The sequence below is a fragment of the Balaenoptera acutorostrata genome, chromosome 13 (genome assembly GCF_949987535.1).
Source record: "Balaenoptera acutorostrata chromosome 13, mBalAcu1.1, whole genome shotgun sequence".
Lineage (NCBI taxonomy): Eukaryota > Metazoa > Chordata > Mammalia > Artiodactyla > Balaenopteridae > Balaenoptera > Balaenoptera acutorostrata.
The window spans coordinates 62,230,420-62,254,159 of record NC_080076.1 but is presented as its reverse complement, the minus strand read 5'-3'; the positions used below and the strand labels follow the sequence as shown (position 1 = coordinate 62,254,159).

At 49.2% G+C, this 23,740-nt stretch overlaps 1 protein-coding gene across 4 annotated transcripts in view; it reads right to left on the bottom strand.

Annotated features, from left to right (window-relative positions):
• The window catches only part of MTCL1 (microtubule crosslinking factor 1), a 126,014-nt gene that overhangs the window by 24,862 nt on the left and 77,412 nt on the right, over window positions 1-23,740 (bottom strand). For 2 of the 4 annotated variants that reach the window (XM_057526102.1, XM_057526100.1), the window contains exons 5-8: window positions 20,396-21,661; window positions 19,171-19,326; window positions 8,925-9,155; window positions 7,536-7,733 (exon numbers count right to left, since the gene is read on the bottom strand). In XM_057526102.1, coding sequence (XP_057382085.1) covers window positions 7,536-7,733; window positions 8,925-9,155; window positions 19,171-19,326; window positions 20,396-21,661 — 1,851 coding nt within the window. Of the gene's footprint in view, window positions 1-7,535; window positions 7,734-8,924; window positions 9,156-11,900; window positions 12,024-19,170; window positions 19,327-20,395; window positions 21,662-23,740 lie in introns of all 4 variants that reach the window. The other 2 variants (XM_057526103.1, XM_057526101.1) reach the window with 2 other exon arrangements.

Genomic DNA, 23,740 nt, shown 5'->3' with positions numbered 1-23,740 from the left:
TTGGTTTTCTTGCAGAGAAACAGGATAAAATGGTTCCACTATTTCCTTCTCCTCGTTCTAAGGGCATTTCAGCCCTTCCAAGCTCATCTCTCTTGGGGAAGGCTTAAAATAATCCCAAAATTGGCATCAGGAGCTTGACTGTGCTATAACGTTTTAAGCTTATAACAGGTTCAAGGTTGGGCTTCAGCCAATAGGACTGCTACCCAGTTATAGGACAAATATTAATAGAAAGTGAAAAGGAAATTTACAGAAAGGTAGCATACCAATTGGTGAGGCAATACCAGCTACTTTACAGAATCACTTTTGCCTAAGATTTCTAAGACATGTGCATCGTAATTCTGTGAAAGAGCTAAACTACCATCAACTACTTTGCTTGTGTCAGAGCCATTAACTTGGAGATGGGTTTAATCTGAAGTTGGAACAGAGGTACTGACCTGCTGCTATGGGCTGACCCGCAAAAAGCCAGTCACAAAATAGAGGTGCTGGCCTCCACCTCCTACTCACTTAGGCAGAGAGAGTTCTGGAATGCTGTGGTGGCTGCTCCTGACCCCAACACAGGCATGCATAGTTCCTACTTGATACATATAAAGAGAGGGGCCTCCTGCAGGTTCAAAATAAAAGTAACTCTTCCACCAGCAGGAGCCCCAAGACAAGTCCTCTACTGAGATTAGCTAGAAAGGATACATTTACACATCCAGCAACATTTTAACAGATAAGCCATTTGTCATTCCTACCTTCATTGTTACATTCAGATTAAGATTCTTTTCTAAAACCCTTATCCCCCCCACAGATAAAAGAGAATGAGTCGGCATTAAAAAAAAAAAGAGAGAGAATGAGTCATTGAAGACTGGCGTGAAAATATAATCTATGATGGAAGTTTGCGGAGATGACAGACTCATCTATGGACAGAACTCCTGTGTTCACTGGCTGAGGATACGCCAGGTGGTCTGGGCCGTGCAGGGTCCGTGCCTGCAGGTCACCATCATTTTCACCAAGAGCCTCCGGGGAATAAAGGTGGGTGTGTAAGAGAACAAATAGATGTAGGCTGAATAAGGTATAAACCCAGAGCTGTCACCAAAGACTTCAAAGAAACAAGGGCAGGTATGATGAAAGTCAAGTGGCCAGATGGGAACAATGAGCTTATTAGCAAGCTTGTTAGCGTATTTAGATCTCCTGCCACTCCCTGAAAGATATGTCGCAAACTGCTGGCCACAGTTAGCCCTGGGAAGTGGGACTGGGGCCAAGAGAGTATTTCCTCGGATACCTTTTGGTACTGTGCCCCTCCACGTCCTGCACATACTATTTTCACAGTAATAGAAACAAACAAACAGAATACGCAGCAAAAATAAAGTGTTTCCTAACCTTAAGCTCTAGTCTGGTTTCCTTCATACAGAGTTGCATGTCTCCTAGGCAAAGTTATAAAGTTGCAGAGTCTGAAGAATAAATCTGGTGCAGCATACACAAGTGAAAGATAAAAGCTACCTAGGCTCAAGTGGAGCACTTTCTTATTTCAAAAATTAAATCAGGGCAGATCACAGTTCTGATGTGCAGAAGTGCTTTTTCTGGAAGTTTTTGCATCTTGGGCAGAGCAGAAAGGGTGGGCTGCCAGCAAGTGGGCTTCTGGGCACCAGGTGAGTCCAAGTCCAGGAGGTCCTGGAGCCAAAGGCATTCTGTCTATAGGGGAAAGGCCGGCTTTGACCTAGGGCAGCCCCCAAAGGCCCTACACTGAAGATGGGTCCTGGGTCGCTGGCAAAGGTCCAGGGGAGCAGATTCCACCCGGTCCTCAGGCTGGATCCCTGGTGAGGCTTCCTCAGTGACCAGGGGCAGTTGAAGGAAGACTTGAAGATGAACATGAAACGTAATTGCACTAAATCATGCTCTGAAGTTTAGGTTCTTCATATTTACACTTAGATGCTTTATCAGATCAGAAATAAATGAAAAAGAAATGAAACAATAGCAAAGATCAATAAAACTAAAAGCTGGTTCTTTGAGAAGATAAACAAAATTGATAAACCATTAGCCAGACTCATCAAGAAAAAAAGGGAGAAGACTCAAATCAATAGAATTAGAAATGAAAAGAGAAGTAACAACTGACACTGCAGAAATACAAACGATCATCAGAGATTACTACAAGCAAAACTTTATGCCAATAAAATGGACACCGTGGAAGAAATGGACAAATTCTTGGAAAAGCACAACCTTCTGAGACTGAACCAGGAAGAAATAGAAAATATAAACAGACCAATCACAAGCCCTGAAATTGAGACTGTGATTAAAACTCTTCCAACAAATGAAAGCCCAGGACCAGATGGCTTCACAGGCGAATTCTATCAAACATTTAGAGAAGAGGTAACACCTGTCCTTCTCAAACTCTTCCAAAATATAGCAGAGGAAGGAACACTCCCAAACTCATTCTACGAGGCCACCATCAACCTGATACCAAAACCAGACAAAGATGTCACAAAGAAAGAAAACTACAGGCCAATATCACTGATGAACATAGATGCAAAAATCCTCAACAAAATCCTAGCAAACAGAATCCAACAGCACATTAAAAGGATCATACACCATGATCAAGTGGGGTTTATCCCAGGAATGCAAGGATTTTTCAGTATATGCAAATCAGTCAATGGATACACCATATTAACAAATTGAAGGATAAAAACCATATGATCATCTCAATAGATGCAGAAAAAGCTTTTGACAAAATTGAACACCCATTTATGACAAAAACTCTCCAGAAAGTAGGCAAAGAGGGAACTTACCTCAACATAATAAAGGCCATATATGACAAACCCACAGCCAACATCATTCTCAATGGTGAAAAACTGAAACTATTTCCTCTAAGATCAGGAACAAGACAAGGTTGTCCACTCACCACTATTATTCAACATAGTTTTGGAAGTTTTAGCCACAGCAATCAGAGAAGAAAAAGAAATAAAAGGAATCCAAATCAGAAAAGAAGAAGTAAAGCTGTCACTGTTTGCAGATGACATGATACTATACTAGAGAATCCTAAAGAATCTACCAGAAAAGTAATAGAGCTAATCAATGAATTTGATACAAAAATAATGCTTAGAAATCTCTTGCATTACTATACACTAATGATGAAAAATCTGAAAGAGAAATTAAGGAAACACTCCCATTTACCACCACAACAAAAGGAATAACATACCTAGGAATAAACCTACCTAAGGAGACAAAAGACCTGTATGCAGAAAACTATAAGACACTGATGAAAGAAATTAAAGATGATACAAACAGATGGAGAGATATACCATGTTCTTGGATTGGAAGGATCAACACTGTGAAAATGACTATACTCCCCAAAGCAATCTACAGATTCAGTGCAATCCCTATCAAACTACCAATGGCATTTTTCACAGAACTAGAACAAAAAATTTCACAATTTGTATGGAAACACAAAGACCCCAAATAGCCAAAGCAATGTTCAGGGAAAAAAAAAACTGGAGGAATCAGCCTCCCGGACTTCAGACTATACTACAAAGCTACAGTAATCAAGACAGTATGGTACTGGCACAAAAACAGAAATATAGATCAATGGAACAGGATAGAAAGCTCAGAGATAAACCCACGCACATATGGTCACCTTATTTTGGGTAAAGGAGTCAAGAATATACAATGGAGAAAAGACAGCCTCTTCAATAAGTGGTGCTGGGAAAACTGGACAGCTACATGTAAAAGAGTGAAATTAGAACACTCCCTAACACCATGCACAAAAATAAACTCAAAATGGATTAAAGACCTAAATGTAAGGCCAGACACTGTAAAACTCTTAGAGGAAAACATAGAACACTCTTTGACATAAATCACAGCAAGATCCTTTTTGACCCACCTCCTAGAGAAATGGAAATAAAAACAAAAATAAACAAATGGGACCTAATGAAACTTAAAAGCTTTAGCACAGCAAAGGAAACCATAAGCAAGACGAAAAGACAACCCTCAGAATGGGAGAAAATATTTGCAAATGAAGCAACTGACAAAGGATTAATCTCCAAAATTTACAAGCAGCTCATGCAGCACAATATCAAAGAAGCAAACAACCCAATCAAAAAATGGGCAGAAGACCTAAACAGACATTTCTCCAAAGAAGATATAGAGATTGCCAACAAACACGTGAAGGGATGCTCAGCATCACTAATCATCAGAGAAATGCAAATCAAAACTACAATGAGGTATCACCTCACACCGGTCAGAATGGCCATCATCAAAAAATCTACAAACAATAAATGGTGGAGAGGGTGTGGAGAAAAGGGAACCCTCTTGCACTGCTGGTGGGAATGTGAATTGATACAGCCACTATGGAGAACAGCAGGGAGGTTCCTTAAAAAACTAAAAATAGAACTACCATACGACCCAGCAATCTCACTACTGGGCATATACCCTGAGAAAACCATAATTCAAAAAGAGTCGTGTACCACAATGTTCATTGCAGCTCTGTTTACAATAGCCAGGACATGGAAGCAACCTAAGTGTCCATCGACAGATGAATGGATAAAGAAGATGTGGCACATATATGCAATGGAATATTAGTCAGACATAAAAAGAGACGAAATTGAATTATTTGTAGTGAGGTGGATGGACCTAGAGTCTGTCATACAGATTGACGTAAGTCAGAAAGAGAAAAACAAATACAGTATGCTTACACATATATATGGAATCTAAAAAAAAATGGTCATGAGGAACCTAGGGGCAAGACGGGAATAAAGACGCAGACCTACTAGAGAATGGACTTGAGGACACGGGGAGGGGGAAGAGTAAGCTGGGACAAAGTGAGAGAGTGGCATGGACATATATACACTACCAAATGTAAAATAGATAGCTAGTGGGAAGCAGCCGCATAGCACAGGGAGAGCAACTTGGTGCTTTGTGACCACCTAGAGGGGTGGGATAGGGAGGGTGGGAGGGAGGGAGACGCAAGAGGAAGAGAGATGGGGACATATGTATAACTGATTCACTTTGTTATAAAGCAGAAACTAACACACCATTGTAAAGCAATTATACTCCAATAAAGATGTAAAAAAAAAAAAAATTAAAAAAAGAAAAAAAGTATTAGGTCACAGCCTTGAATGAACTTATCTTTTAATTAATCCAATTCTGGGAAGATTGGCTGTTGTAACCCCAAGGTCATACTTCTGGCCCTATTGACCATCCTGTGTTTACAAACCTGATTTCAGGACTTACTAATAAGTATAAAATGCATACACAGCCATAGCCGTGCTCGCCTCAGAAGCTTAATGCAGTGGTGGGCGTCTTGGAGCTCATCCCCAGCCTGGGCCCTTCCACAAAGGCTGGGCGAGCTCAAAGTGCTCACTGCTCCCAGGACAGTCGGGTCCCTGCCGCACTATCAGTCAGCGGGGAATGTTCACAGAGCCAAACATTTTCCAACCTGGTGGTTTTTTATCAACTATTTCCAAGGTCAACTCGGTACATGTAATTTTTTTTTTCCCTCATTTGACATGATAAATGTTGCCATCCACTGGTTCAACTGTAAGAATGTTCAGTATGACACAAAGCGAGGCCTGGGAAATTCTGTTACTTGCTAATTTATCCTTGGGAAAGAAGTCAGGCCACGTTTCCCACTCTGCTTATCACCTTGGGAGGCTTTCTTGGGAGTTTCTGAGAAGGTGCGGCTCTGCGGGGCACCTCCCTTGAGACACATGCTCGGCTTTTGCATCCAGGCTGCCTGGCCGGTACCCACTCCGCAACAGGGCAGACAGACCACCTCCCAGGGAACGTGCACTCCCGGGGAGCCAGCTGTCGTTGCGGTGGAGCTCATTAATCTTGTGTCTTCGGACGGACGGACGGCCTTGTGCACTTGACTGCCATGGGCAGATGGGTCCAGTAAAGGCAGATCTGAATCTGCCATCTGGAAGCCACCCTGTTAGCCCATCCACAGCCTCTGCCCCGCACCATACAAAGTGGAGACTCACTGGTCCATTTCAAGCGGAAGAGCTGAGAAATGAATGTTGGAAGGAGGCGGCAGCAAAGAGAGAGGATGTTAAAATACACTGAACGGGAGGTTCCAGCTGAGTGACTTTCCATAGTTTTCCATCTCACGGGGAAAATTTTCCATGACTGTTGTTTGGGAAACCAGATGTGTTACATTGTTTTCCTCCCCCCTTTCCAAAGCATTTGGATGCACGCGTGGGAAACACCCAATACGCGCCCTCAGAGGCAGTGGGTTTGTGGCTAAATAGCAATTGAGGAATACTATGTGAATTAATCACAGATACTTCATAGGACCGATTGACAACATCGCTTTTAAAAATAATAGAACTGGTAGATGTTAGAGGATGTTTTCGCAAAAGTAGCATTTTATTTTCTAACTGGATCTTTGCCGGAAAACACATTCCATGAGCTAAAAATCTCCCCATGGACACTGGCCTAACGACAGACTTCCTAATAACAGTAATTAAAAGTTCCTTTGAAAGTATAACCTCTTTCTTGAGTCATATTATTCTGGGAGAAATGAGGGGTGGATGGGTATGTGTAGAAATCAGGTCTTCAGTTGTGAAAATCTGAGTTGTACACGGAGAGAAGGCAGTAGGGGAAAGGCACACTCCCCCAGGCCTGAGCGCAGACGGCGCCACCTTCCTGCTCTGGATCTGCGCCCAGGTTCTGCTGCCATTCCTCACCCCCGTGATGCCCTGAGGCTCTGGGCGGAGGGAGGGGCCGCAGCTGTGGAGCCCGGCGTGCGCGCAGGGAGCACCCGAACGCCTGTGGCTGAGCAGCTGCAGCTGTGTCCGCGGCCACCCCGCCCTGCACCTCACCCCAGAGCCAGGCTCTGCTTGCCGGACCCTCAAAGAAGCAACACAGGGTCAGGAGGGACTCAGGCCACGGTGCCCAGGAGCAAGAAAGCCTTAGTCTCGCAGGACCTCAGCACGCCAAACCCTCTACGGCTGCCGTTTTGTAGAAAAGTGCAAAAACTCTGGGGGCCATGGTATCTTTTGGCTTATTCAGCAGGGCCTGTCTGCTTATAAAAATGAATGAGGTGTTTGGCAGCACTAATAATTAAGGTTCTACACTGAAATCCCACCTCTCTACACACGCTTTAATTTTTTTTCCAAGTGTCGTCAAATATTTTTATTTGGGACATTATGTTTCACGTGGCTTAAAAAGAACCTGAAACACTTTATACATGTTTGGGGATTTAAAAGACCAAACTTGTTGTGTCTTTCCTCCTGTGCGTTATGTTGCCAGTTTAGTGATGATGCCGACGCCCACTCAGCAAACAACAGCAAAGCCCTAAGTTCCTTTTCTGGCCATGGTCATGGCACTTCCTCCTTGGAAGAATGGTCAACCTTTATAAGGCACAGACTACTCCATCCAATACTGTTTTTCCTTCCTGCTGAGGTACATTCGCTGGCCTTGAGGGGACACAATCCATGTGACCTTATCATGTCCTTATTTATGTGAATAAGCCAAATAAACGAGACCTTTCCGCCCTGGGAACAACAGCACGTGAACTGATGACAGACTAGGGGTCTCCTCTCCCCGGCATGGGCACCCACCTGCCTGTGGAGCTGTCCCCCGTCTGTGGGCTGCAGCCGTGGTCCGTGGTCACCGATCTGCACACCAAACTGTGGAGGATGCTCCCCCAGGGAAAAGCCACAGCCTGGACCGTCGTCATCTTGGTCTGGACCGTCCACCTTTGCATCCTCCTGAACGCCAGGCTCCCCAAGCCTGTGGAAGGTCTCTGGAAGCTCACTCTGAAACGGCAGGAGGGGATGATCACAGCTCCGCCCGAATCCTTTTGCCCTGAAGCCTGATTTTTAGTGTTTGAGGGTAATTACCCACTTCAGGGGTTATCATGTCTTTGCTTCTCAGCCCTTTCCCCTAATAGGCTCATTCTGGCCATGGCACTCATTGGCTACTTTCTCCATTTTATGGAGTGGGTGCCCAGGTTTATTAGAAGAGATGAGAAATATTACTATTTATAAATTATTACTGCTCACAGTTAACAGTTTTATAAATTAGAGAAGGAGGAACTCCAAAGTATTGATCAACAGAAAACTTACAACTATTACTAGGTTTTGCTTAATGATGGTTTTCTAGGTCATGGCTATTTGGAAGCAGGTTGAATTCGTTTTTGAAGACATTCTTCACCCTGAGGCAAGAGCATCACTGTATCTTCCCATTCATAGGGTGTCTTAAAATTACATACACTGTTTGTGAGAGTAGGAAGCAGAGGAAAGGTGTTCAGGGGCTAAAAGGAACCAACAGTCACAGAGCCCTGAAAGCAGCCGACAAGGTAGCCAGGGGCGTGGATGTCCAGAACACACGGACACCAGCGGCTCCAGCCCTGTGTTCACCAGAGAGCAAGGCCAGGAAGGAGCCTGCAGAGCTGGAGGTCACTCTGCCTTCAGCGATAAAAATCAGAAAGCAAATAACTCAGTTCTGGTTCTGTTGTGAATCTGGGAATTGAGGCATAAGAAGGAAGCGTATACAGATTTCAGAGGTGGCAAGAAAGTACCCCCTGGAGCTCAGAGAGACCGTATGAAACTGCACTGGCAGAACGGCCTCTGGCATTTAGGACCAAACACTAAAATGGAAAGAAGAGAGAACAAGTTAGAACTAGGTTTTACAAACCATCACTGTGGAATGAACCGATAAGGACCTCAGGGTGGTAACTAACGAATTCATCTGTCAGCAACAAAAGACGTGGCAGGAACACTTGTCTGCAGGATGATGTTACAGACCAGCGTGCTCTTAAAACGAGGTCAAAGGGCAGCACTGGACAACCCACTGCATTTCCACTGCCTGGACTGGACTTGACAAAACACCCTGAAGGAGCAGAACATGACTGTACGTGTCAGGGGAGGGGGACAGCAGGGCCTGGCTGGGTGTGGGGGCAAGAGCAAAACAGATGCAAAGACAAGGAACTCCCCAGGCACAGGTACCTCCGTGAAATCCTCCGCGTCCTCCTCCGTCTGCTTCCCTTGCCGCCAGTGTTTCAGCAGCCACCTGAGTTTGACGTAGAAAAGGAAGATGTTCTGCTTCAGGGAGCACAGCTCCTGCTGCATCAAGAGCCTCTCGTCACTCCAGGTCTGCTCGTGCAGCGAGTTCTGCAGGGCCAGGCTGTGCACCTCCAGCTCCCGCCGCCGCAAGGCACACAGGTGCTCCTCCTCCATCTTGAACAGAAGAAAAGAGACGGTGTGACAGGTACCTGTCCCGACCTGGCACCCAAACCAAGGGTCTCTGCAAACGGCCATCCAATCCGTGCCATTTTGCACATGGGACGTGAAACGCAGAAGCTCCCCCACGTTTAGTAAACTCCTTGAGAGGTTCGCTATTTACAAAACCTTGAGCGTTTTCGCTCAGAAACGAAACCTTGAGCGTTTTCTGATGCAGAAGCAAGTGCTCTTTCAAGGGGAGGTGTCAGGATCAATTTTCTTTATGGAGTCTCTCGTGGTGTTTTTAGATGTTTCTAAACTCTGTCAGGAGAACTGTCTCTTGGAATAGATGGCTCACAGCTGACTTATATGCAGACCCCATTTGCCTTCCACACAGGGGCTGGTACCCAAGGTAGATTGCAGTTGTCAAGGCCAAGCAAGTGGGAATCCTTCCCCTTGACTTCCTGGGCCCTGTGGTCCCCACACCCCCTGACAGAGGACAAGCTAGTACTAGACTGCACAGAGGGTGAGCACACAGGAGAGACCAACAAGCTACTTCCACGCTTGAGACCTCACCTTCCTATCAGGTATGGGCGACACTCAGGGAAACAAAAGCATTGCTGGGAAAGAAATGTTTTCCATCACTATGTTAGTTGCTGCCTTTTCCACATGGGTATAGACACTCTTCCAAGCGGTAAACAACTGTTACGTGTCAATAATGACTAAGCAAAAGGGTGTGAATAAAATCTGAACTTACAGATAAGGGCACAGGAATAACATCCATAGTAGCTAAAGTGATACCTGGGATGAAAGCTTTCTGTTCCACAGACCAAAGAGAGGGTTACAACGCCAGCCTTATCGTTATCCTAACTTAATACCCCCTCTTGTGCCAAAAGCCAATGGGTGGGTTTGGTTTTGTTTCCCTAAAGAACTTGATGGGTGCTCAGAAGCCATGGGACCATGGGAGCATGACCGTGGCTGCCTGAGGTTGACACCGGTCTGACCGACGTGCTAAAGGCCGGTGACCAGCGAGGCCGCTCTGTGAGGCCCTGGGCTATGTGGTCACTTGCACGGCCACTGTCGTGATACCAGACCGAGTTTGCACTTGAAGCTGGGATAACATAAAGCACTGGCGATTTCATTCACGCTCTCAGCAGCCCTGAGTCCCACCACGGGCTCGCTCCCCTGTGGATGCAGGACAGGACGGAGTGACGAAGCGGCAGCCCAGCTGCTGGAAATCCAGTGTCTGCAATTTATTTTTGTGGTTATCTTAGGCTATCGACTGACCCTGGTAAAGTTTCAGCTGCTGAGTGCCGCTAACTCATGCTGTGCAGTGCCCAGTGCATGGCGGGTGTCCCAGAGGGGCCCCCAGGGTTGGCCGCTGGAGGTGCAGCCCTGGGAAGGGGCTGTTCTCTTGGTTTTTTCATCCCTAACCTCCTGGAAACGACCCTTCCTGACTCGCTGGCTCTGACCTCTCCTCCAGGACCCCACACACTTCCCAAGTCTCAGAGTTCTGGTCCTCTGCCTTCAGGGAGGTGAGGGGACCCCTTCCATTCCCCTCTGAACAAGCCTAGATGCCATCTCACCACCTCCAACTGAGGACTGGGAGACTCTTCACACCCACCCCTTTATCCTGAATCCAAGTACTAGAAACACCTGGGACCCTGCCATTCTGCTAACGGCGTCTCCAGGGATAAATTCACTCAAACATGATTTTTGGTGCAATGCAAAAAAAGTTAAATTACGTAGGAATTTACCCTTTACAAAAGGAAAATAATTTCATATTACCTAATGATACATGAAACTTGACCTATAAATGTAACTTTTAAAAAGGGGTGCACATCTAGTGGTAAAGGATGGTACCCGGCTCGGCTCTGCTCTGCGTGGCAAGGTGCAGAAGGGGCTCCCTTAATCGGTTTTTTGACCCATTTAGATAAGCACGACCACGGCAACACGGGGCTTCGGTGTAACTCACATTCCTTGCCAAAATAAGCTCTTGGATACACAGGTGCCTTATTTTGCATAGGCTATGCATTTAAAATACCGTGGTACCATTTCAAGATCAACTGGTTTTTGGTTTTAAAGATACAGATATCTTTCAAGAACAAATACAAAAAGCAGCAGCCTTGGCAATTCCGAGCCTGGATATCTGTTTACAACCCAAGGAGATCCGGGGTGGCGGGAACTGGATGGTCCTCGGAGGCCTGCGGGCAGTGAAGTCCGTCTCCTAGGAACTCTGGGGAAGGACTGAGTGGATGAGGGATCAGGAGCCAGGAACAGGTTACTCTAAATCAGCTGAAAGAGCTGATAAGGCCACAGCTCAGTTAATGGCAGCTTTCTGAAAACAATGGGTGAATTGTTGATGTTTCTCTCAGAAAATTAACCTAATATTGTCAAAACATATCAATCTGCAGGACAGTGAAAGTTATGGACACACTTTAATGTCCGGCGCTTAGGGCCCTTACTTTACTTTGCTGATTCTGGCTGCAGGAAAGTTTAGATTAGATATTAGGAAGACCTTCCCGAGACCACAATGTCAGCATGGAAATGCATGTTTTCGAGCAGGGAGGGAGATAGTGATCTTTATGAGACCCCCAGGGGGCAGCTTGAAGGGATGTCCCTTCCACACGCCCTCCACCCCCGAGCCCAGGCTGCCCAGCCTGTGCAGGAGACAGAGTTCTTGTAAAACACCTCTTGTCCTCTCTCTCTCTCAAGGGGCCCTGCAGACAGAGATGGTGGTGCTGAACCGTGGTCCGTATTTACCTTCCGGATGGTGTCTGTAAATCTCTCTGCCTCCTCTTGATGCATTCTGGCCACCTGCGCAAGCTGACCCTGCAGCTCCTTTATCAATACACTCTGTTCAGGTAAAACAGGGGAGCCCCTGAGCTGATTGGTGGGACAAAGGAAGGGGTTTAGTGGCAGCAAGAACTCGGTCTGAGCTGAAGATGCAGGACAAACGTGTGCACAAGGCAGGGACACACATGGAGTGACATGGCACGCGTGGGCGCGGTGGCAGAGGAGTGACCCTCAGCAGCTCCCCCAGAGCCTCACCTGGGCTCCGCCTGCCCTGCATCTCTCACCCAGCAGACGGGTGGGTAAGCGGTACCCAGCACCTGAGCTTCGGCCACCACGGTAAGACAAACCAGGCCAAGAGGTGGCAGCCCCCATAGCAGCTTCGAGACAGCTTTTTAAATGCTGGGGGCGCCAGAGCTGGCAGTCCTGATGGTCAAGCATGACCACCTCACACACAGCCTCTTAGGTTCACTGCCCAAGTTCACATGTGCCTCTCAGTTGCATAGTTAATGAGTTCGTACACTTTCCTGTTAGAGTTTTTCCTGCCCCATGGGAGGCCTCTCTTTCCTCCTCACATTCCCACCCAGGATGCTCTAGGTAATGGGCCTGGGGCTCCTTCACCGAACAGACACACATGGTGCCTTGGAGGAGCTACATAAGATCTGCTTGCTACATTTTAGGTTAAAATACTTAAAGGAATCTTTAACATAATTGTTATTGGTAAAATCCATCTTTTATGTGCAAATGGCAATGATAGAGGCCGAGCTTCTCCTTTTGAAATGTTTTTTAGAGATGGAAACGCTGTCATATTGAAAATCTCAGTCATCATTAAAATTGAGGCATGCCGTGCTACTCACTGGTTTCTGCTGCGTGAAGATGGGTGATTTATAAAGCTGGGGATTAGAGTGGTCTGTTGCAAGAAAAACAGTTGTCACTTCGCTAGTTCATTCTGATTACGTTTAACTAATCTGTTATTTCTCACCGAGGGTACCGCTGTTCTCCTCTGATATAAGCTGGTGTTGCCTGGATTGTCATGAGTGAAGATCACATCCCAAGAGTAGGAAATGCAGACAATAAAAGAGCAGAGCACTTGCCCTAGCACAGGGTTGACTACAAGAGAATTTACAGAAAGAAGGATGGAGACCGAATATCAGAGACACTGGGAACTCACCACTTTGGGATACAATTTTTGAAAGCTAGAGATTTAAGGTCATCCTCTTTTCAAGAAACTCAAGAACTACTGAGACCGTGAAATGCCTCTGTAACTTTGCTGGTTACTAGATATTATTACTGCAGCCTTTTGTATCTACTAGGCAGAGTCAGGGGTTCTCTCTGAAGCGGGGTATTTCTCTACACATCGAATTTACCCCAATGACTAATTTCTCATTTCTGAAAGTTCTATTCTATTTTCTTTAATATGTGGGATCTTTTACAGTACGACTTACTTTTTTGTCCTGTTTGCTGGCCCTTGGTCGACCTGAGAGCGCTTCTTTTACAGTCTCTATCTGCTAATTCTAGGATCTGGAGGTCTCAGAGTGGCTCCAGCTGCTGCTGCGCCAGCGCCAGGAGCGCGTCGGCGGCGGGGCATTAGCTAGGATCTCGAGTGTGGCCTGGGCTGAGGATGTGCCCGCAGGCGGTCTTGAATTTGCAGAAGCCAGCAGCTGAACAGAAACTCTCCTTTCCTCGGGGGTTCAGCTTAGAGCCTGCTCCTGGTGAGGCCGCCATCCCGACGGGTACCCTGGGGAGGCTCCACGCGGCTGGGCAAGCTGTCCTATTGCCCACCCCCCACCCCCCGCCATGGACAGACGCTTCTCCAGCCTTTCATAGAGGGCAGTTTGCGGGGGTGGTCCTGGTTCATTTCTCTCCCTGTCCATTTTCAATTCTGAAGTCAATTCCAACCCTTGAAGATTTTCCTAACTTTCTTGGGAATAGAGCTCTATGTTTAAAAGGACATTAGATATTTTATGCAGTACTTTCTATCTACTGAGTGCCTATAGCTTTCGGCTCTATGCTGGGACACAGCAGTAAGTAAGCTGCCCCCGACCCCTGCCCTCCTGGGGCTTCCCTCCTGCCCCTCGAGGAGTTTGGCACAGGAGTGCTTCCAGGTCACCTGGTTGCTCTACGGCCAGCTTTACTTTTTTTTTTTTCTCCTTTTGGCCATGCTGCACGGCTTGCAGGATCTTAGTTCCCCAACCAGGGATTGAACTTCGGCCCTCAGCAGTGAAAGCGCCGAGTCCTAACCACTGGACCACCAGAGAATTCCTCCAGCTTTACTTTTTCTTTTTTTTTTTCCAAATAAATTATTTTTGGCTGCATTGAGTCTTTGTTGCTGCGCGCGGGCTTTCTCTAGCTGCAGCGACTGGGGGCTACTCTTTGTTGTGGTGCACGGGCTTCTCATTGTGGTGGCTTCTCTTGTTGTGGAGCACGGGCTCTAGGTGCATGGGCTTCAGTAGTTGTGGCACGTGGGCTCAGTAGTTGTAGCTCGCGGGCTCTAGAGCGCAGCCTCAGTAGTTGTGGCGCACGGGCTTAGCTGCTCTGCGGCATGTGGGATCTTCCCGGACCAGGAATCGAACCCGTGTCCCCTGCACTGGCAGGCGGATTCTTAACCACTGCGCCACCAGGGAAGTCCCAGATTTACTTTTGAGTTACATGCTACTCTATACATTTAAAATATGAAAATCCTCTGTATTTTAACACATTTGGTACCAGCCCAAAGCTCTGAATTATTAGATGTTAAAACGAGCATTGAAATCAAGCTGACCTTTTAAGAAAAGCAAAGACCTATTAATTTAGTTTCTACATATTACACTATTTCGTTTGGTTGTCATCTTAATAAATAATTATATAAACTTTTTATTTTGAACAAATATACAGGCCTCCTATTTCAGTGTCATTTGATTAAAAATGTGTTCCTCTGAACCTCACCTTGGAAGGGTCACAGAAAAGGACCCTTGAAGTCCTATGAGGATGTTCACCTGGGACATTTGATTCACCTACAGTGGCTCCCGTGTCGTCTGTGGAGGCTGGTCAACGACAGAAACTTCTAGATCCTCCTCATCTACAACACATTTTCCTCTTTTCTGGTCTATTTTTGCTAATGGAACATTAAACTCTATGGACAACTAATTGCTCCTTGTCAGGATGCCGTTACTCCAGCGTTACAAAAGCCAAAATACAAACAGGCTATGACAGAAATTTCCATCCAGGGCCACACAACTGCCATATTCACAGCATTTTCACGCAACACAGAGATCTCCGGAAAATACATACTTCCCTTCATCGCCATGTTCCCGAAGGTTAGATTCTGAAACCATCCTCCGCACACTCACCTGAGATTCTGATTAGACATAGAACGCACTGATCTCGTCCTGCGCAGACCGTTTACGTGAATGGACACCCTCCACAGTGGCCCCCAGGCTGTGGGCTCGTGTTCGTCTCGACACCACAGCCACCTCCGTGTGTTACTGCTGGGAAGCCCGCAGCCCACACCTGCCCCTACGTGGCGTGTCCCACGCCGATTTACACTGCTAATTTCCTGGGCATCTTCAGAGATAGTGGCTTATAAATTACTTTCCACACTTAAGGAGACAACTTCACTATCTCGATATACCAAAAACAAAATGAAACAAAAAAAAAGCTTTTCATTGTAGCCACTTATTAGACACTAGCAACACTACTTTCTAACTAGGACTCCGTTCCACCTGTATCCCTGTGACCTCATCTCCCGTGACTTCCATTTTGTTCTGGCCGGTTTTGCTACCCCTTCTTTCCAAAGTGGTTTATCGGGTCAACACCTGTGCACACATACTTGGCATAAACCCCACGTCGTTTTATCGAGGATGGTATGTCACAGCTGAGGCCGAAGGGATAGCTCGTTGATTAAAGGACAAGAGGAGGGGCTCAGGAGAAGATCTCTGAGATTTCTGACCCAGAAACTCAATCCTCTGGGCACAGGCTCGGTGTCATTTATGTGTGTAATCTGACCAGTGCCCGTGCTTGGCTACTCCTCATTCAGAACTATTTTTAAGGCACCCCACACATTCCAAACCACATATTCCGTACCCTGCTCTCCTTAACAGATGGGAATCTCTCAGCAGATTTGCCGGGAGCCACAGGGAGCAAAGTCAGGGAAGAATCCAGTGCCACATGAGAATCTTGCTGATATCTACCGAGAGGAACAGGCAACAGCAATATTGGTCCTTCTGAAGTCTGGTTGTTCTCCTCTGAGCAGTTAACTTTTGTGTGGTTACATTAGTAGGTTAGTGGGTGTTAGCAGGTTGTGACTCCGGCTCTCTCTGGCTGTGACAGTTCTGAGAGGCTGGGTAGATACACCTTCCCCTCCCAAGCTTATCGTGTGCGGTCAGAGGGGCAGGCCTCTCACTGCACAGATCTGTTACCTGTTAACACGGTACCCTGAAGTAAGGTAGTTTTTTTCTTTTTCGCCTTGTTGTTATTACTGCTGCTACTGGTACTCTAGTACTAGTAGTAGTTAAGTTTGGGTGTTTGGCCAAACACCCAAATCTTGTCAAATAAGCACTTAACTTCTTTCCCCTTTCCCCAAACTTGAAAATCTATAAGGCAAAAAACATAGAAAGCACTTCACAAGTGGAACTTGAGAAATTGGAATTGAGAAATTTTCTGAACTTCAGCTTAAATTCAGAAAGTTGTTTCTTCTTTTAAGCCACTGATCCTGGGCGTCCTATCAGTCCCTCCACCACCCCCTCCGAGGAGCTAAGGGCCAGGAGCTGAAGGAAATTCACACGTGTACAGGAGTAGTTAGCTGTGCAGACAAACCATGGCCATTTCAAGGGCAATGGAAGAGGTAGTAAAGAAAACTGCTAACAAGGGGGAGGGATGGATTGAGAGTTTGGGATTAGCAGATGCAAACTACTATATATAGAATGGATAAACAAGGTCCTACTGTATAGCACAGGGAACTATATTCAATATCCTGTGATAAACCATAATGGAGAAGAATATGAAAAAGTATATATGTATAACTGAATCACTTTGCTGTACAGCAGAAATGACATCCATGCCATGTGACGTGTGTCTTTAACCCAGAGCAGCTTCCCTGCTACCTGACGGAAGCTGTGTGCACTGTTTGCATTAAAGCCTCACAGGAAAGCAATTGCTGGCAATGAATTCAGTTACATTTTCATTAAAAGGTTTTAAGAGTTCTGCTCCCTAGAACGGTCCATTGTACAATTCTTTAATCCAAAGTAATATTCAAAGACCAAACTGAGCAGTCTGTCAGGGTGATATCCACCCCAGGGACACAGCAGCTCCACTGAGCCCCAGACCCTACAAGCGATCTCCATGCGGCTCTTCTCATAAAAGGGAAAGCTAGGGAGCCATCAGAGGGGTCCTAGAATATGTTTCATCTTTTAGAAAGTATTTTAATATACAATGTATTTGCATACATAATTGAGTTTTCTCTTCTGTGTGACATGCCTTGGTGAATAAAAAATGAGAACAAAGGATGTTTAACTCCTGAGTAATTCTATTTCCCCTTCTAGAAAACGATGCTCCTGGACCTTACCTTTCACTTTGAGTTTTTTTTACTTCCTCCTTAAAACGTATAAAATTAAAGGAAACCAGACAGATGCTTAAAAGAAGAAACATTCCATGGCAAGATAGCTGGCCATACAATTAGTCCCCCGGGTGATCTGCATTTGGAAACACCGCCCCCAAGGAGACAGAGCTCGTGTTGGAGGTGTCCAGGCCCAGTGGGGACCAGTCCCTGCTGTACAGGCAGCACTCCTCATGGGAGGGGTCGGGGTGGGGAGAGGACTGACCAGGCCCAAGGAAACGGTTCTGGACCCAGTTCCACCACCAACCGGCTGGGGGGTGGGGAGAATTTGCTGACACTGCTTCACACTCCTTCTCATCCGCACAATGAGGGGATTCGTCTGAAGATCCCTTCTGAGCTACACTGTTCAGTGACCCTAAGTCACATGGCAACAACTAACTCTGCTAATGGACCTATTACGAAGGTTTAGTTTTCCCACAACATGGTTTGATTCAACGAAGCATCTTCCTCTGTCCAGAACCACTGCCAGTTTCTGAAGCTCTGAAAAGCACGCGTGTCTGGGCAAGCGAGGAGCACACTCGTCACGCCCACAGGATCCAGCAGGGCCTGGGGGTGTGTGGAGAGGGGCCCTCCGACACTCACCAGAGTGAACCAGACGTGGTTACGTGGGACACGCCCTGAACGGTGTATCACAGGAAAGAGGGCTCCAGGGACAGGACCAGGGAGCAGCCCATGGAAAACGAGGAAGGGCCAAGGTGGGCAGAGAAAACTGGTGTCGACACCCCGCCTCTGGCCATGGGTTTTGGTGCCAGTACCCCGTGTGCAAGACAGGACGCAGATGGGCCGGTCGTGGCCTTACGTGTCCTATCATTTGATGTACTCTGATTGGCTAGTTTTTGCTCATTTTTACTGTATATTTATAGTTATAAAATCATACAGGAAAAAAAAGAAAATCGGTACCAGCTACAGGAGCCTCAACACTCCTCGTCCTCTCTCCTGCCTTTTGGGAACTGCTCTGATGCCTCAAAGCTGAATGGCAACATCCTCGCTGGGACTGATGAATGAAGAAGACCCTTCATCCCGACCTTTTCTGATACATAACATGCGGCTCTAACCCTGCAGTAACCTGCCTCAACGGGCAGTACCAGAGCCAGACACTCACTCCTCGGGGCCACCTGTCCTTCTGTACTGGGTTGAATTACTTGCAGGGAAGAGCATTCACTGAGAGGACAACTGTTGCATACAATGGAGTATTTGTGGGGGCTGCGAGCTTTGTGGACATGGGTTGCTATGACAACAGACTGCTGAAGAGCCGCCGGGTCAGGAGAGCATCCCTGATTCTGCCCTACGACTGGAGCGCCAGCATGGAAAACGTGGGGCGGGCCCACAAGACACAGGAGGGACATGGCCTGGTTTTCAGTCCTGCTTTCCTTACCGTCTGACAAGAAGCCACAGAGCACTCCCCAATCAGTCTCATATGCTTTGCCCGAGGACCCAGGAGAACCAGTCCCCCTGCCCTCACCCTGTATGGACCCCTCAGTTCAGTTGCATGCAACGGATTCTGATTCAGTTAAGTCTCCCCTGGTTCCGCATCGCCCCCCCTCCCCGTTCCGTAGGGGCCTCGGACCCAGGTAGGAACCCTCACACCGACACACGGCGAAGGAGGGGTGGGAGGGGGCGTGGCCGCTGGGACCCGCCCCTGCTGACCTCCAGGTTGAAGCAGCTCTGGGCTCCGGGCCGGCAGCTCCCCGCGTCCCCGTCGGCTCGACGGTGCAGCTCCCGTGTGGCTCGGAGATGCAGGGGCCCCCGCTCCTCCCCTCGCTCCTGCCCGGGCTGCCACTCCAGCTGATCTCTCAGTTTGGACTGTTAGGTGCACGGGAGGGATTTGTTTTTTGTTTTTGTTTTAAAATTTTAAACAAAACACAAAGGACAAGAGGGCGGGGTGGGGTGGGGCAGGTAGACAGACGGCTGGAAAACTACGGGATGAGGAAAAGCATGACCAGAGAAACCAACGTAAACACAGCGGCCTCAGAGAGAGGAGAGAACAGAGCCAAGATGAGGCTGAGCAAAATGGCGGGCTGAGAGATCTGAAAAGCAAACAGAGAAACGGGGAGAAGAATGCAACACGCTGGTTACGAGGCACATGCGATGGGGACGCGTGAGTCGGACTCGCCCGCAAGCGCACTACCCACGAAGGATACGGAAACAAGGCTCCTGCTGCTTCCTCTCTGTGGTCGCGCAGCGAAAGCCACAGTCCAGGGCGGCGCACGCGAGAGCAGTCCTGGGGCTACTCCACTCGCCGCCCGCTGCTCCGGGGGTGCCATCAAAACCATCCTTCTCTCCGCCGCGCTCCTCGCCCGGCCGGGCTGTGTCGCAGAGGGAGCGGGTGGGCTGCCTACGGCCTTCAGGGCTGGACTGTCCCTGGGGCAGTGAACCCAGGCAGGGATGCACGCGCTCCCGGGAAGTCTGCTAATTATCCTGACCGTGCAGAGCGTTTGTACTGCGTCTTAAAACTCCTCTTTGCTTCTTCGTTGGGATGGCTGGTCGTTTGGGACGCCAAAAACAAAAAAAAGGGACAGACTGCGACGATCCTAGCGCTGCCAGCAGGATTAGCCTTGTGTCAAGAGGGAGGACTTCTCAGCTAAGAGCAGCGGCGGCGCAGTTAAAAATCAGAGGAAAAGGGGGAAAGAAACAAGGAGACAAAAGAGAGCGAAACCAAATCAAACCAAACCGTGGGGAGGGGGCGTGAAGGAAAAAAAAGGAGAAACCCAACCAAAAGAAAGGCTTTGGTTGAAACTTGAGGCTTTAGTACAAGGCAGGTGTGCGATCATAACCAAGCAGCCGTGAGCAGGGTGAGCTGGAGTGCGGCAAGGCCAGCGAGGAGGAGGAGGAGCAGGAGGGAGCAGGGAGGCAGAGCCGGGAGCCCCCTTACCTGCAGGTCCGGACCCAGCTCCTTCCCCAGGTTCCCGACGGGGGAGTCCCGGGATACGGAGGTCACAGAGGACAGGAAGCTGGAAGACTCGGTGAGGTGGGGCAGAGGGGACAGGCCCTCCCCCAGCCGCTCCACCTGCTCCAGGAAGGCTTGGAGCTCCTTCCTGAAGGCCTTCATCCTCGCATTGAGGGTCCCCAGCAGCTGGGGCTCCTCCTTGGTGCCGGCTCCCGACGAGGCCCCACCGCCCTGCAGCGCTGCGTCCGTGAAGCCGTCGGTGTCGTTGATGATGCGCTCCACTGTCCGCTCCAGCCGCTCGGCCTCGTGCCTGATGCTCGCCAGGCGCTCCGAGTCCTCCCGAGCGTGGAGCAGCTCCGCCGGGCACTCACCAGCCTCCGACGGCCTCCCGCTGCCGAAGCCCGACGTCTTCTCGAAGGTCTCCTCCGAGTCACTCTCGCCGCCGATGGGACCCTCCCGCCGGGGCTGCAGCGCGCGGCCGTCCTCCCCGTCGCTCTCTTTCTTGCCCGCATCGCTGTCAGCGTCGCTGTCGCGGGGGCTTGGGGCGCGCGGGCCCGGGGGCGCGGCCGGGTCACAGCGTGGGGCGCCCAACAGCAGTGCTTGGTTCTCATGCTGCAGCGTCAGCACCTTCCCGCTCAGCTCGCTGATCTGCAGCCGCGCCGCTTGGAGCTCGTCCTGCAGGGGCGCCCCGCCGCCCGCGCCCCCCGCCAGCCACGCGGGCTCCGGCCGCGGCTCGAACTTGAACTTGCTCAGCTCGTGGGTCAGCTGTCGGTTGTGGTCCTCGATCTCGGAGATGGACCTCCGCAGCAGCTCCGCCTCCTCCTCCACGAACTGCAGGTGCCGGCGCAGCTCTGCGGAGGACTCCAGGGAGTCCCCGAAGGGCGAGGTCGGAACGCCGGGCAGGGGCTCCCGGCCCGCGGTGTCTCGCTCGTGCTGGCCCCGCAGGTCCTCCATCTCCGCCTTGAGGCCCCGGTTCTCCACCTCCAGCTCCACGATCTTCCGGCCCAAGATGCTGGCTTCCTCCTCTACCAGCTTTAGCCGCAGCTTCAGCTCAGCCTCCCGAGTGCTGGGCGGCCCGCCGGCCTCCCCCGTGGGGAGGGGGCTGTCCACGTCCCCGTAGAGGGCCTTGTACCTCTGCAGCTCCTGCTCCAGCCCGTCCTTCTCCCGCCCCAGCTTGGCCATCTTCCTGAGCATCAGCGAGCCCTCCTCTTTGGCAAACTGGAGCTGGCACCTCAGGTCGGCACTGTCATCCTGCCAAGAGAGAGCAGCCCAGAGGAGGGTTATTTGAAAATACCAAATGCTCCTGTTTTTGACGATTTCCCTTGCACCTCGCCCCCGACACACACACACACACACAAAACACCGATCTTCACGTCAGTGTGTGGAGTCGCTCGTTAGAGGGACCACGACAGAGCCAGGGTGAGCCCAGGGCCTTCATGGGGGCACCAAGGACTGCTGGTGGTGGCTTTGTCACAGAAACAAAGGAAACCAAACAATTAGTTTGGAAAAACGTGCACACGAAAACCATCACCCAGGAGATGAGTGGAGAGGAGTGAATGAGATGAACCCCAGCCCCGTCAGCAATGCGGCGACCCACCCCCGCCCACCGTTACTTTGTGGGTCCACCCTGACCAGTGAGAGACCCCAGACCCCTTGCTCAGCCTGGGGCAGGTAGACAGGCCTCTGTGGCCACTTCCACCTGTTGCCACTTACCTCCTACCTCATCAGAGGGGCGGGCCAGCACCTCACAGGTATTAACAGGATGGGGAGGCCAGGTGACCCCAAATGAGAGCCCGGCTTTGCTGGAACCTGAGACACGGCAACCCAACGCTCCTCCTCGCCTGCCTCCCCTCCCGCAACGAATCACAGGGATGGCATGAGGACAAATCACGAGATGATGGGCATGAGGGTGCTTTGGAAGCCGAGTTGCACAGTAAGTACCAAGCTCTGACGGTTAGTATGAAATGGTTACTGCAAACCTAAGCCCGGGTGACTCGCACCCTCTCCCCATGCGAACTTGACTTTGGTTACGTTCTGCACCTTTAGTGGCTGTAACACAGCAGGAAATTAAACTCAGAAACCCAAGGCAAGGTGTTAACTGGTTTAAAACCTGAGAAGTGGTGGTCATCGGGATCCCAGAGGATTCTGGAGGGTCACCGGAGCAGGCTCGCGGCTACTAAAAGCCCACACTGCTCGGCTGAGGTCAAGAAGGCAGTTTCTGGACCAACTGGAAAGTGGACTCTGCCTTCGCAGCGCAGGTCTCAATGCCCTGAAGCTGCATGAACTCTTCACATTCAGTGGCTGGCAACAGTGACCAATTTCATGAATCACTCCTCTTTGATTGGCTACCAAGTTTCAAAAGGCTGTCATGGGGACAAAGACTTAGGCAGAGGCTCCCCCTGCCACACAAACTCAGTGATGCGCTGGGTGGTGGTCACACCCCATCAACCCAGGGGAGGGAGAGTCATCAAACCACAGCAAGTCAGCCCCCTGGGGGGGGATGACTCTTCCAGATCACTTGTGCGCAAACAGGCCAGCAGGGCTGGCGCAGCTCCATCCTCAGAGAACACGGCTCATTCTCCACCCTGTTCTTGCCACTCGCTTACCATTGGGCAGAAAGACATAGAAACACCTCCCCGGGTGCCCCCACCTTTCCTCCTTCCACCCCTAGACCCCTCCTGCCCGAGCCACAAACCCATGGAAGGAAAGAAAAGCAGAGTGACAGGTAAGATTCAAAGAAAAATCACAGGCCAGCTGTGAGCCAGAACCACACGGAAAGCAGCCCTGGTGCTGCCTGCGCGCCCTCTGAGGGACTACCTCTCACGCCACCTCTTAGCAGAGGGCCTACCGGTCCCGCTCCTTCTGTCCATGGCAGCAGGGGCTGAGCGCAGAGCCCTGGGGAACCTGTTCCTTATGTCCAAAGCAGAACCCTCAACTCAAGCAAGGTCGTTGTGAAGGTCAAAAGGAACAGCATATAGCTGAGTGGTTTGTATGTGGTCAATCTCCACACTCCAGCACGCTGAAGCCAACCTTCTGCTTTGTCTGAAACTCAATTTGGGGAAAAGGAGCCAGTAATTCTGTTTTGGTTTTTTTTTTTTTCCTGTTTGCACATCAGGAGAGTTATATATAAATGTCACTGGGAGGAGAGCATGGTCTTCGTGATCTAAGAACTTATCACATTAAGGATCCGGTTTGTTTTTGTTTAGGCAGACATAACAAGGGTTTCTGTGACTAACTAGAAATAAAGCTGTCTGCCCTGCTCAATGGAGCAAGATGGGTTATCACTGCTGGGGTAATGATATATATTTTTAAAGGGCCTACATAGAATAC